We start from the raw sequence: 15,554 nt of genomic DNA on the forward strand, positions 1-15,554 counted from the left end.
CAGTCATCTGAGAGGGTTTCTTCACTGTCCTGTGCAATGGAAACAAATGGGCATTACAAAGTGTTGCGCTTTCTTCCCTTTTGATGTAAAAAGTTAGAAAAAGTCCACTTACTGCACATGCTTCAGCCAGCACTTGCTTGGGAACAGGTAAAATTGTTGGTGTATTATGTAAAACTGCACAAAAGGGGAAAACACAATGTCATTACAATGAACCACTGTAAAAAATGTGATCAATAACTCATGGAAACATATTTTTACATTAACTCTAAATAAGTTAGAGTTAATAGTTCACTTTAAGTTAAAGCAATTCATCACTAATCAAGATTTAACATAGTTAAAATGACTGTAACAGCCATTTGGATTATACTTAATTTAATGCAGCAACAAATTATTTTACAGTGTACTAAGAGAATTGAAATCTTATTTACCAGTAATGAAGGTGTTGCTGCTACTGGTCCCTGGATATGGGTCTAAGGAAGAGCTGCCCCCAGGGATGCCCTCCACAATGGGTCGGTTCACATTCAACCCAAGGGCCAGCTCTTCTGCCGGGGTATAATGTGGGGGTGCAGGACCACCACCTGTTTTTTTTTGTTTTGTTTTTACAGCCTTTTTCTCGGTTGCTGTTATAAACAGTCAAACACATAATTTAACAGTGTCTTTTTAAAAGAGACTAAGAAAAGTAGTAAAGATTACCATTTTGTAGAATATTCTTGTATTTCACTTTTACTTGTTCCCATGTTCTAGTGGGTCCTGTGGTGGCTCTGACATTAAAGATGATAAACAAAGTAATTATTAAATTATTAAAATACAAAAATATATACTGTAATAAGTGATAAAAACATCTAACATGGTCACCACTTACGCATTTAATTTGTCTGCTACTTTTTGCCAGCCCTCTCTCCTGGCTTTTGCAGACTTTGAGGTGTTCCCTGGCATTTTAATTAAACCTTCAAATTCCGCATAACCTTCGAGCAATAGCTCTTGCTCTGTTGTGGAGAAAAACTGGGCTTGCTCTTTGGCCATGGTGAGCAGCCAATAGCAGCGTTGCTGATCAAGGTTTCTACTATCGATACATATCCCCTTTTAAACCAACACATGATCGCGCAATTATCCCAGACAACTCAATCCAGCGATACTAATCATAAACAACAGGTGTATTCGAAGAAACTAATTAGCCAGATCATGATTAGCACGATGATGTCATCTTGGATGTGTCATTTGATCTCGGATGTAATAAGCGAGGTACGAAGAATGGACCCCAGATGTATATCAGTATGTCCACAGCGCAAAGGTAAGATCTTGTGTATTTATGAATGAAGTACTCTTGTTTTAAAATCTCCCCACTCTGTTTCCAGTTGTTATGACATCCTCTGAACACTTTAAAATACTCATGATAGCTTTTGACAACTCTATAACCTGTAAATCCACTTTGCTAACTAATAACACACTTTAACATCATAAATATCTATATACCAACCGCTAGACCGGAAGTTCCAAACAAAATTTTCAAGATGGCTGCATGCTAGTTTCTCCTTTTGATATCTATACTGATAATTCCCCCACATAGAAAAAAAAAAAAAAAAAAAAAAGATTGATTTGCTTACTATCACTTATTTTGATTGAGGCAAGTCCCTTATTTTGAGCTCATTTTTCCAGACCAGTTCCCTTTTTTTCTTGAGGGATCTGGTAACACTGCAGCTGGTAAACTGCCCAACCCTTAGCACAGAATACTGTCATTTATAAAAAAAAATAATAATAAAAAGAATGATTAACCGTTCTTTACTTTTGCTCTAACCAGTTAACAACTGGAAAGGAGGCAGTGGAATGCAGGAACTGTAACAAATCTTTTCTGCTCAGAACGAACTGAAATGAAAAAAAAAAGAAAAAAAGAAAATAAAATAATATATATATTTAGTCCTTGGTATACAATGCATGCATTTCTTCTCTTTTGTAAAATCATTAGGCCTAAATTTTTACCTTTAACGAGTGAACGAGTGCCTGTTATTGTGTAACATTATGCATAGCACAAGAGCAAACATTTTCAAAGGGACGGCTGTGAATTCAAATGAAATCATGATTGCCACTTACCTTCCATCTGAGCCTCTGTTTTGCTGGTGGAGTTACTTTCATCTCTCTCTGTGATTCAGACCCATGGGATTACAAAACTCATCACAAACCATAATGTACTGTACTTGCATTCTCGAGAAAATAAGCCCATATTGTATATAAATAAGCATATTGTCTTGCGAATTTGACACTGCAAATAAAAAAGTTGTGATACATAAGCTGAAGAAACACACACTTCTCGAAAGTCTTTCAGATTGTCTAAATAGTATGTACAAACAGCAAGGTATACATGACAGTGCAGAATGGAATCAACGTAGAACTTTTACGTCATATTCTACAGTGTTGGGCAAGCTAGCTAAGCTACCAACTACTCACAAAAATGAGTTAAAGGAATAGTTCACCCAAAAATTTTAATTTGCTGATAATTTACTCACCCTCAGGCCATCCAAGATGTATCTGAGTTTCTTTTGTCATCAAAACATAATTTAAGACTTTTAGGATTTCATTTCAGGCCTCCTCCTCTAAACAATGCAAGTGAATGTACTCCATTTTTTGACGGTCCAAAGTGCATATTTAGGGTGCATCAAAATAATCCACATGACTCCAGTCGACAAATTAAGTTCTTCTGAATGCAAACGATTGATTATTTTTAGAAACAAAACAATATTTATATACTTTTTAAGTACAAATGTTCACTTCTGTACATCTCTGTGACGCGTGCTCATGAGAGGGATGACGTAAGCTCATTGGTAAGGTCACGCATCACGTGGAGAAGGAGTTAGGAAGCGCGTCATTGTTTACATTGTTTTTTTATTATTATTATTATTTGGAAATTATTTATTTTATTTTATTTTATATTGTTTTGAAATTGTTTTGGTTTGTGAACAGCACAAGTTTCTCTTGAAAACAATGATGTACTTCCTGTCTCCTCCTCCACGTGACGCGTGACCTTACCAATGAGCTTACGTCATCCCTCTCATGAGCGCAGGTGGCCTGAGGGTGAGTAAATTATCAGCAAATTTTAATTTTTGGGTGAACTATTCCTTTAAAATAAGCTTAAAGCTACACTTCAGAGAAAGTAGCAAGTTACACTACAAGCTACACCAGGGGTGCCATCACATGCCACAAAGTTGTATTGCCAAAATTGTAAACTTTTTTTTTCATGACTCTTTTTTCTTTTTTTTTTTTTGAGGGGATCATAAAAGTGACATTTTTTTCACTGTCTGCTGCATTTTGTTTTAAGGTTTTTTTTGGTTTAATGATTCAAATCATCACTTAACTTACTTGTTTTGAACATTTACTTCATCTAACTTACTAAACTATTTACTAACCTGTTCAAACACTCTCTGCTGGGTGTTGAGGTACCAGCTGTCTCTACTTGTTGCTTCTGTCTGTTTGCAAAAACACCAATTACTTATTTGGACCTGACATCTTACTACACTCAAGTTTGATGTTTGTAATTGTCACTTTTAGGGGTGGGCAATATAAGCAAATATTGTACTGTGAAATTCTTAACACTTTTGGTTAACCATATATACACATTTATGGAAAGTGATTAAACTTCTGAAAGAATCAAATTCCTTTTTTTATTTAAAACAATGTCCAGAGTAATGGTAGAAGTTCCATATCCACTATGTCCATTGAAAGGACTTATATATATATATATATATATAAATTATTAGTTAGCAAGCTCTTTGTTTCAGTATTTACAGAACAAATTTAAATATTGCTGAATAAAATACTATCAAAGTCTGCTTTCATTTTTAAATTTTTGAAAGGTGATTTTTCATCTTAAGCATCTTTAGGTGTCTTCTCTCTCCGTGCTGTATGCCGAGAACAGTGCACATTTAAACGAAAAATAATGCACAACCAACTTGATGGCTACAAATGCACATTCCCTACCAAACGGTAGCACTTTGTTTCACCGTGAAAATTTTGAAAAATTCTTGTCTGTATATCGATGTAATCGGTATATTGCCCACCTCAAGTCACTTACACTCAGCCATGCTATACAAATGTACAGTTAAATGTCTTTTAGAATAATACAACATTAAAACAATATAATAATAAACTATAAACAAATAATCAATATGTATTACTATTATATCCTCCCACATTCATTGCTCATGCTTCTCATCTTCTCCGGCGGGAAACATGGCTGCTCTGCACATTCAGTTCAGCAGCAGGGCAACCAATTGGTTTTGACCAATCAAAACGATTCCAATCACAACGTGAAAGGTAAATTCAGGACTGGATCACATATGTGGATTCTACTTTGAACTACCAGAGCTAAAAATTTAGGTTGATGAAGCCGAAATAACGGAGAAAAGTAGTATTGCCAAGCAATACTGGCAATACTGGCGGAGGCGGCCATGAGCTAAACATTAAAGGTAGCTTGCTACATTTAAGCTACTTCATTTTTGTTTTTTAAACAAATACACAGGGCATACTGTCATAGAAAAATCATCTAAAAGACTTATTCACATGACGTATATCAAAGCCATGGTACAGTAAATTACAGTATAGTGCAATACAGTCTACAAGTATGCAGTATGATGCAATATAAAATGTATGTGCATGTAAAAAACTACAACAACAAAAAAAAAACATGTATATTTATAAGTATACATGCTACAAATCCATGTGTACAATATGCAACAAAAAAAAACAAAAAAACAAAAAAAAAATAATATTTGTACTACTACCTATACACACCCATACCCATTTGAATATATTTTCCTTTGCACATTCTTGTATAACAACTCCACATACATACTGTACAATTAATCTTATCCTGTAATTCTGTGTCTAGTATTTCTGAATGTACTGGAAGCTTCTGTTCAAAGGGCACATTTCTAGGCATACCTTCTAATATCTGAAGGTATCAGATGGTAATACCATGGTACATTTATGTGCAACTACCATTTTTATTTACAATTATTATTTACATGGTGCTTCAAAGTACTTTGATATATGGTTACCATATTTAAATACTATTGTATTAACATGGGGCCTTAAGGAAGGCTAATTCAAATAATTATGTGATAAATTTATCTTCGATAAATGATTACCATATTCACATACCATTGTATTTACATGGTGATTTAAAATACTTAAAAGATTACCATGTGTGACAAGGAGGAGGGAGGGGCCGGGCCGTAACTACATACGCCCGGCCCCAAATCGAGCTAATCAGCGGAGGAGAGGGATAAGTGCAGTGAATGCGGCAGTTCGGGAGAGAGAGAGAGCAGCTGCCATTTGTGTTCTGTGTCTTTTTGTTTAAGTTCTTATTAAATATAATTTTGACTATTCAGCTGGTTCCCGCCTCCTCCTTTCCCAACCTTAACCATGTTACACCATGGTTCTACCATGGAACTTTGATATATGGTTACCATATTCATATAATGTATGTACATGGTGCTTCAAGGTAGCCTAATTCAAAGAATACCATAGTGTTAACATGGTGCTTCAAGGTGGTACAAAAGAACATTGTAATGCCATGGTTCTTTTTTGTATGTGTTTTCGTGTAGGCTATACTAAGTGTTTTGATAGTTTGAAGTGTTTTGGTTGGAAAATCTCTTTACCTGCAGTAGTTGTTCACAAGCTGCACACTTAAAGGAGCAGTAAGTGATTTTAGCCATTCTGGAACATCCATGAGATCGTGCCGTTATATTAGACACACACCCTCATTCCAAAACACTACCCTCCAAATAGCATTGAGACTGACTGCGTCCTTCACAGCTGTCAAACACAACAGTAGCAAAACGGCCCACAAAGCTGACAACTGTTATGAATCTGAATATGACATTAAACCTGAATGATCAAAGTGTATCCTGTCAGCATCCTGCAAGACAACAAGAAAAACCCACTACATGACACGCCCAGTCCAAGTAACGCCCCACTTAGATCATAAAGCGATTCTGTTGGCTAAAATAACTTTTAAAATTGTATAAAATCACTGTATGATTCATGTTGTCTTAACTGTAAATATAATAATGAATAACTTTAAAATTGTATGTCACATATCATATTCATAAACTGAAGATATAAATGGTGACATTAAACATTTCTCTGTTCTGTTTTCTCCAGTTCGCTCACAAGCTAACTGGTTAGCCTGTTAGCTTAGCATATGCTAGCGTCTTCTCCTCTTAATTTTGACACAATTCTCCTCATTGTCGCCACCTACTGATGGCACCTACACACCTACTGATCCTGTGGTCACATTTTTGTTTGCTGTTTACACAGTCTAGTGCTGTCACAGAGACCGGTGAGATATCTCAGGACACTAATTTCAGTGATATCTTTCAGGGAGAAGGAGCATTTTCTGCATTCCATTCCTTTAAAAAAAATTGCTTACAGCACCTTTAATAAAGATCTATTTCATCAATAGCAAACGACAGGATGCATTTGCAGGTTTGGTTTCCATTGTTGTAGATAAATATCCACTGCAACCTGCATTATCTTTGCTTTATGTATTTTAAATTATTCCGTTAGTGTGTTGGCGAGTGTGAAACCGCTCCAAATGGTTCAGCAGTACATTTGTGAGCATTCTAAGTCATTCAGATTGAATTGCGAAACAATTCAGAATGCTTTGCTATCACAGTTTACCAATTCATTGTAAAGAGTCAACTCAAAAGAGTGATTCATTTGTGAGTAAGACATCTTTAGTTCTGATTCAAAACTGGCGTCAGTAAACACTGGGTACACAGCATGATGTAGTGGTGTAGCTTTTGTCAATGCTACTCCGCTACCAAATTAATAAAATAGCTTTGCTTCTGAAAAGCCACTTAAAAACTAGCGACGCTACTACCTTGCTATTGAGAAATGTAGTTAAGCTAATAGCTTCGCTATTTGTAGTGAAGCTACTGCCCATCACTGATATTATCATGACACAAGAAAAAAAGTAGTCAGCTAATGCTTCTCAACAGTGAGACTCACACATCCAGCACAACATGGAAACTTTACATTTCTGTAAATTTCTTACATTGTTTTATGGTAATCAAATGAATGATTGTTTTAGTCTGACTGAAATCAAACTTTTTAAGCACATGTAAACATACTGACTAAATATGATCCAAATCTTCTTCATTATAACCAGTGTTGGGTGCAATCTGATTACAAAATAACTAGTTACTGTAATCTTATCACTTTTTTTTTTTTTGTCAAAAGTAGTGTAATTCATTACAATTTAAATTATTGTTATCAGATAACAGTTACTTTCAAAAAAATTACATTATTTTTCAGTTCCTTCCTTGGGTTACACATATTTCTAAAATAATATTATTTATGTAGAATACGTTTAAAACATGGGTTATGTCCATACTGTATATACTTCTTATTGTGTTTCCATGACAACAGTTAGAACAACGAAAAATGAACAAGAAAATATTTCGTTTTAAATTTGAGCGGAAAAAAAAATCTGTAAAAAAAACAACAAAAAATTTGTTAAAATTGTTTTAAAAAGTCATTTAAAAGTTATGAGTAATGTGATTACTTTTTTAATGAAGTAATCAGTAATTACAAATTTGTAGTACATTGATATTTTTGAGCAACTTACACAAAACTGATTATACATGCATACACTGAACTTTTTGCAAGCGGTTGCTTGCATAAAATTCAGTGTATGGATGTTGTAATTTCATAGTGCAAGTAATGATATGGCTTCAAACTTTTTAAACCATTTAGATTGCTTTACTAAATACTAAACCTTTGCAAAATGCTTTCAAGGTGTCTTTAGTTGCCAGCCCCTGGTGGGCATATCAGGGAAGGCTAGCCACGTTTGATCTGCCTACAACAACTACAGTTGTGTTTCTTTCTTTGCAACTGTCCCACATACTCCATGCACGTGCTAATACTTACCTTTTTCCATAACACATAGCTAACCCATGAAAATATCATAGGAAGAGCTGAGGAGGAAATGGCCTATTCACATGCAAATACTTTGCCCTGGATATTCTGTCCAAACACCCTCTGAGTCCCTTTGCAATCTACTGAACTGGGCTATATGTTTTCTCTGGCAAAGTGATGTTATGAGATGTGACTATATATGTCCTCCATACATTCTGAAATCTGTTATGCACATAACTCTGCAGGAATTTTCTATCGGAGTGTGATAGGGGAGTGGCGATGGGTGCTCGGGGAGTGGTCGCAATGAGCCCCTCACCCCCTCTTCTTCCACACTCCTGCCATCACTGCTTCATGTTGGCTGAAGTAAACAGAAGACCATTGGCTGTCCAGAGTCCCTCAAACCTGCGTTGTGATGAATATGTAAACACCGCTTCCCAAGTTTCTGTCACGGACTAACGGTGCCATAGGAGAGTATTATCCATGTGTGTGGAGAGGTTAATTTGATTCAATTAGCCAAGCTTTGAAAGGCAAAGGTGATCTCCAACTGACCTGCATTGCTTCATTTGAAACGCAAAAGTATGGATTGATGGAGGCGTCTTCAAAACACTGAGCGCGGAACCAACATTTTGTTTAAATTCAGCGACTTTGTGTTTCTTAAAGTGTGTATTCTTCTCCTTTGAGCGGAGTTGCTGTTTGCCGGTGTCTCGCGTGTCTTTCTTTGTGCTACTCTTTTCCAAGCATGCTTGAACCTAGCGGCGCACGAGCAGTGTGAACATCGCCAAACCTTCCTCAACATCCCCACACTATGGCCAGCGATCACAGTTTATAGAAGAGGATTACTAAAACTCCCTGCATCACCATTTTTACCCCGTTCTCTGTCACCACTGAGCTGCATTAAACCCCGTGTTTAAAGCGAAAATTGCGCCCTTTTCATAGAGCAGCGCAAGAGGAAACATGGATGTATTTTATCCGTCAGCCGGAGGGAATTCTCTTTCCGGGGATCCACAGAACCTGGATTTTCCCCACTGCCTGGGATACTACAACTACAACAAGGTGAGATACGCTGTTTGAACACCTCAGCTGGTGCCTCCAAACTACGGGCGCAAAGTTGATTTGCTGTTTTGTTTTCGAGAACACCATAAATGTCGAGTAGTGTAGTTTTTCCTGCGGCCACACACTTGTTTTCATCGTGTTTACTTAACAAATGGAAACTTTGGAGAAGCTTAATGAATTGCTAATGATGTTTCCAGTGCTTTTACTTTTTAAAGCACCAACATCATCCAGAGCAGGTGGAAGAGCGGCTGCCTCCCGACTCATCAGTTTCTAAGTCTTCTGTTATTTCTCCTAAAGCAGTCAGTGGAAAACATTATTATAGAGAGTTCAAATTCAAGATTCGAGCACACTCTTTCTTCTATCACTTGAACTTCTCGGTACCCCTTTACATTCAAGTCGTATGTTAACATTAGTTAAGTACATTAGTTAAAGAACCAACAATGAACAATACTAGCTCAGCATTTTTAATCTTGGTTAATGCAAAACATTTTTCCTATACTAATACATTTTAAAAATTAAAAGTCGTATGCGTTAACCTTAATTAATGCATTATGAACTAACAGTGAACAAATGTATTATATATATATATATATATATATATATATATATATATATATATATATATATATTACACTAACCAAGATTAATAAATGCTGTAAAAATGTATATATTCATTGTTTATTTATGATACCTTAAGCATTAACTAATGGTATAAAAAGAACCTTATTGTAAAGAGTTATCACTTTTTCTAGTGTATGCCCTTCTGTTAATAGTTAAAGTGCAGTAGTTTCTACCAAAGCTCCAAATATAGTAGGTCAGACTTATAGATTTAAGTCTGACTCAAATCATGCAGAGGGATACATGCTTTCAAATCAGCTGTTAAACAGACTTTTAGACAAAGGGCTTTCAGTGTTACAGGACAATGAGTGAATTGTGCTGCCTTACAGATTCTGCTTGATATGACAGGAATGATTTTATGTGCTCCTGAGGGAACAGTTGTGTGATTTCAGGGTTTTAGCCCTTTCTGTAAATGCTGTTGTTCACCAATTCACAAAACTATAAAATCTTATGTCAGAACGTCTTAAACTGGCAAGCCTTTGCTGTATTAAAGGAGCATGACGTTATGAAATCTTTGTTTACACAGCTCTATACTGAACTATTTTGCTAATAGTGTCAGGTGACACAGCAATAGTGCAAATCTTTGCAAATCTGCCTTATTGTAAAAGTATTTTCTTCAGTCTTTCTCTATTAAATTTAACAGACATTCACATTGTATTATATATTATTACACTGTTATGATGTATTGCATGTACTGTGGGGAAAAAAGCATTATTTTGTAACTTTGGATAGATAACTTAGTTTTCAAACTAGACTACAGGCTACAGCTTTGCTGTTGGTGACTGTTCTTAAAGGGTAGGGCTGGGTGATGTGGCCAACAATATTATCACAATATTTATTTTCAGATCATTCAATAACTATATTTATCACAGTATACATTTCATACCATTAATGGGAAAGGAAATGCATTCCACATGTTTGTTAGACCACAAGAATAAATGTAAACATAACTTGTAGATTTAAACTCCACAGGGTAAAGCTACCTTTTAATTTGTAGTTCAAGAAATATACTCGGTTTAGGATATAATCCTACATGAGGTGTTTGGCCTCTTTTAGATTAAATTTCGCCAGTTTCATCATCTTTAATGGATGTTTGACTCCACTGAAAGACTTTCTTGTGATGCTCCACACTCCAGCTTAGTAGGTGGCAGTCATGCACCATAAGCTGAATTGCCAATCACCAATAAACATCTCTAGAAGAAGAAACACTTTCTTCTGAACACTGTGTCCAAAAAATTAGCGGACATGACAGTGCTATGGATCATGAAAACAAGTTGAACTAAATAGTACATAAATAAACAGCAATGGTGTTTATGTCGGAGTTGCTGTCGTGTTCAGTCAATAGCTGTATTGCATTGTCAGTGCTTTCTTGTTCGGTACACAATGATATCATATTAGCCGGATAGCCAGCTAAAACTTCCTAACCAGCTTGTTTAATGACTGTGATTCAGTTAGTTATTTGTGTGTATAACTCAAGACATACGCTTGATCTGATTGTCTATGTAGAACATAGGCTAAATATAGGAAATTTCACAAAAGTTTATCTATACAGTATCAAGGAATTTTTTCTTGATCAATATAGATATTGTTTTATTGCCCAGCCCTACTACATGGTATCTATATCAGCTGCATACACAATTGTTTCACCATCGATCAACCTAAGTAATCTGTATGAAAAGTTTTTACCCACCAACTCCAGCCTGTACACTACTTTCAGGAATAATACAGGAAAGTACAGGAATAATAATGTCACTCTGCAACCCTGACACAGAACTTATAATGTACTCATACTGCAAGGCACTAGAACCATAAGTCATTTATTTACTACAGCATTAGCCATAACTGGCAGCATGCTGTTTTTGAAGACTGGCAAATGAGCTCAGATCGGGTTTGAGACAGAGCAAAATCCACCGAAAATCTTTGATGGTGGAGTGGAAGTTACAGTTTGGTTGACTTAAAAAAAAACACCTGGTGTTTTCCTGCGGAAGGGGCATGTTTTCTTTTCGATGAGGCATGAAACAAACAGGGTGTGGGAATACTTACAGTAAAAGCTTGTTTGATCCAACCTATTATAAAAAGCATTTCAGAATATTGGAAATGTAGTGAACAAGAATATTATTTATGATGGTCAAAAGATCAAAAGATATACTGCTTTTTTGTTGACACAAAGTAATGTTTTGTTTTTATTGTTTTGTTTCAAGAAGCTCATGGTGCCTCCAGACAGTCATCCCACACTTAACTTTTGTTCTTGTGTTGCTTCTGCAAATGTCCTGGTAGTGGAGCCATTCCAGTTTTCAAGTTCACATCACAACGGCATTGCTTTCAGCCATCAAATGCTTTTTTTTTTTTTTTCTACAGCAGAAGCAAACTGACTGACACAAACTTAATTAGGTAATGTACACAAATACACAAAGCCAGAAACTGCAAAAACAATAAGATAAGAAGAAAGTGGCAGAAGAGAGAAAGGAAAAGAAGAGTGAGATGCAGAACAGTTCCAAAATGTTGGAAATTAACCATTTGCTTTGGTGAGAAAGTGATTTGCAGACAGCCAAAATCAAGGAATTTAAAACCAATCACTTCTAGAGCAGTAACGAAATACAGACAATCCATGCTTGGGGCTATAAGTTCTTGAACTGAATGTTGGGATAGCAAGTTAAAGGGCTGTACCCTTGAGGCAGCTATCTTGATTTGTGTCTGCAGCCTCAGTGTATGTGGTGGATTCTAAGTAATGAGTGTGGTTTGTGCTGGAGCATTGGGTTTATGAAGACAACACATGTGGTAGTGGTCAGTGAAATCTGCTAGAAAAGTGTTCCTGATGGTTTAAATAACCCAATGCCGACATTTTTGTCGAAAACAATGTGACTTTACTTTTCTATGTTTTCTATTTTGTGGCATTTCGAATGGCACATTTAAATGTGAGCTGTTTGTTAAAACTGTTTCTGTTCTATGTTTGGTCAAATTTTGGTCTGCATTGACCAGCACTCAAATATCAAAGACAGATCTGTCACACCTAACTAAACTCTCTGTGCTTGATTTTTAAGTACTTAGTTTGTGGTAGTTTTTACATAATGTCAGGTAGGACTAATTTGCATCCTATGTGAATTGTTGTTTTTTACTCCAATCCTTTGCAGATGTGTAATAAAAGGAGCCTTTTTATTATGCAAAGGTGGTAAATTTGACTGAAAACATTTGAGGCTGTTGCAAAGGAGATAGTAGTATAATGATTATATGGATAATGAGACTGCACATTTTGGCTGGGGATGTTTATCTCGAGTCCGACTTTCGTTTGGTGGTCGTCAGCATTCCTAATCCTATTTTCTCTCTCTCTCTCTCTTTCACTCTCTCTCTCACTCTCTTTCTCTGTTCTCTCTGATGAAAAGCATCATTCACTTATGCGATGAGATGGATGAATCTCTTTGTCCTGTTGTCCCATAACTGTTTGTGGGCTTTTTGAAGTTTACATAAACACATCACTTTTGAATGGCTGGAACTTTCACACACACTAGGTCTTTTATTATTTAGGTGTAAAAGGCACTATGAATGTTGTACAAATAACACAAACAAAGAACAGCAATGATTGTTATAAAAATAATGAGCAGTAAATACTGATATCTGGCTCAAATAAAAATTCATTATTTAAAAAAAAATAATGTCAGTATTTTATTTCATCATGAGTATTGATCAGAATTGTGTGCATTTTATTCCATGTCAAAAAAGAAAGATTGAAGATATCATTATACTAGAGCCCAACCGATATGGGATTTTTGAGACTGATACCGATTTTAGAGGGGGAAAATTCACCAATTACCGATATGGTGGCGATATAGTTAATTTTTGAGCTGGAATGAAAACAGACCTTTTCTATGTGGATTGTTCACCGATTTTGCACCAATATGACTATATAAAGGTACTCAGAAGGCTGCTTTCTTAAACAAATATTTATATCAAAGAATATTTGACATTATTATTATACATTGTCAACAAATTCTAGAAATGAACACTGAGAAAATAAAGAATAAAAAAAAATACAATACAATAAATAGCTTAAAAAACATCAGTACTGTATGTTCAGTATCAGTCAGTTGCTGACCATTTAAATAAAGAATAAATAAAAATACAATAGCTAAATAAAAATCACTACTGTATGTTCAGTATCAAATGCTGACCATTAAAATAAAGAATAAATAAAAATAAAATAAATAGCTAAATAAACATCAGTACAGAATGTTTAGTGTCAGTCAAATGCTGATCATTAAAATAAAGAATAAATAAAAATAAAATAAATAGCTAAATAAACATCAGTACAGAATGTTTAGTATCAGTCAAATGCTGACCATTAAAATAAAGAATAAATAAAATAAAATAAATAGCTAAATATACATCAGTACAGTATGATTAGTATCAGTCAAATGCTGACCATTACAATAAAGAATAAATAAAAATAAAATAAATAGCTAAATAAACATCAGTACTGTATGTTCAGTATCAGTCAGTTGCTGACCATTTAAATAAAGAATAAATAAAAATACAATAAATAGCTAAATAAAAATCACTACTGTATGTTCAGTATCAAATGCTGACCATTAAAATAAAGAACAAATACAAATAAAATAAATAGCTAAATAAACATCAGTGCAGTATGTTTAGTGTCAGTCAAATGCTGATCATTAAAATAAAGAATAAATACAATAAATAGCTAAATAAACATCAGTACAGAATGTGTAGTATCAGTCAAATGCTGACCATTAAAATAAATAGCTAAATAAACATCAGTACTGTATGTTCAGTATCAGTCAGTTGCTGACCATTTAAATCAAGAATAAATAAAAATAAAATAAATAGCTAAATAAACATCAGTACTGTATGTTCAGTATCAGTCAGTTGCTGACCATTTAAATAAAGAATAAATAAAAATAAAATAAATTGCTAAATAAACATCAGTAGCACTGTTTAGTATCAGTCAAATGCTGACTATTTTAATACTGCCAGTCAATTATTGGCAGGTTGTAAAACAAGAAGCATTTACAACTGCCAAGACAAGAGATAAACAGCAGCCGTGGTGTTACACCATATTCTGCTATACAAGTTCAGGGGAAACTTTCAACGGTGGAAAACCAGACTTCTAAATATTACATTTTATAAATTCAACGACTGGAATTGTTCGGTTGAAGGGGTTACCAAACTGTGAATCCTTAACAGAACAGTTTGGTGAATACATGTTTACATATTAGATTCTACTCAGCTGACAAGCAATGAAAGTAGCTACGTGGTTAGCTAGTTAGCTATAAGCTCGTTGTCACGGAGAGTAAAAGATGGACCAGCATTGCATCTCACCAATTAGGTAACAGCGTAGCGTGAAATCAACACTCAACAGACACAATCCACCACCGCACCGTTGTCTGATGAGCTGCAAAAAGATGCTCTGATGTTTACCTTTCAAACTGCTACATTACTTACTGCACTGACAAACTATATCTGGCTAACAGCAAACAGACATGAATGACATGGTTGTCAGGGACGTTCAATATATTAGTTATATTGAAAAGGGAAAATGATGGGATCATTGTTTATTAACGTTCCAGTATGTATTTCACAAACTAGTTAGCAACTTACCGGGAAGACACCGCTCAACTCCGCACCACTTAACTCCGCCCTGTCTGCAGAGCCACCGTCAGCTCAGAGTCAGCTCTGTAAACAATGGGGTCGGAGCGCGCTCTGCTGGACAAACTACGTAATGACACCAGTCAATAATAATATATACAGGGTTGGGAGGGTTACTTTTGAAATGTATTCCACTACAGATTACAGAATACATGCTGTAAAATGTAATATGTAACGTATTCTATTAGATTATTCAAGGTCAGTAACATATTCTAAATACTTTGGATTACTTCTTCAGTACTGGTAGATTTTTTCACTTGTTTTGACTATAAAAACTCTGCCAGTACAGTAAGAAAAAATACACGTTA

At 35.2% G+C, this 15,554-nt stretch overlaps 1 protein-coding gene across 1 annotated transcript in view; it reads left to right on the forward strand.

Annotated features, from left to right (window-relative positions):
- The first annotated feature begins 8,230 nt into the window (after positions 1-8,230).
- The window catches only part of LOC127450086 (TOX high mobility group box family member 3-like), an 83,737-nt gene continuing 76,413 nt past the window's right edge, over positions 8,231-15,554 (forward strand). The window contains exon 1 of the mRNA XM_051713830.1: positions 8,231-8,967. Within this exon, the coding sequence (XP_051569790.1) occupies positions 8,869-8,967 (99 nt within the window). The 5' untranslated portion in view covers positions 8,231-8,868. The remainder of the gene's footprint in view (positions 8,968-15,554) is intronic.

Source organism: Myxocyprinus asiaticus, chromosome 2 (assembly GCF_019703515.2).
Source record: "Myxocyprinus asiaticus isolate MX2 ecotype Aquarium Trade chromosome 2, UBuf_Myxa_2, whole genome shotgun sequence".
Taxonomy (NCBI): Eukaryota; Metazoa; Chordata; class Actinopteri; order Cypriniformes; family Catostomidae; genus Myxocyprinus; species Myxocyprinus asiaticus.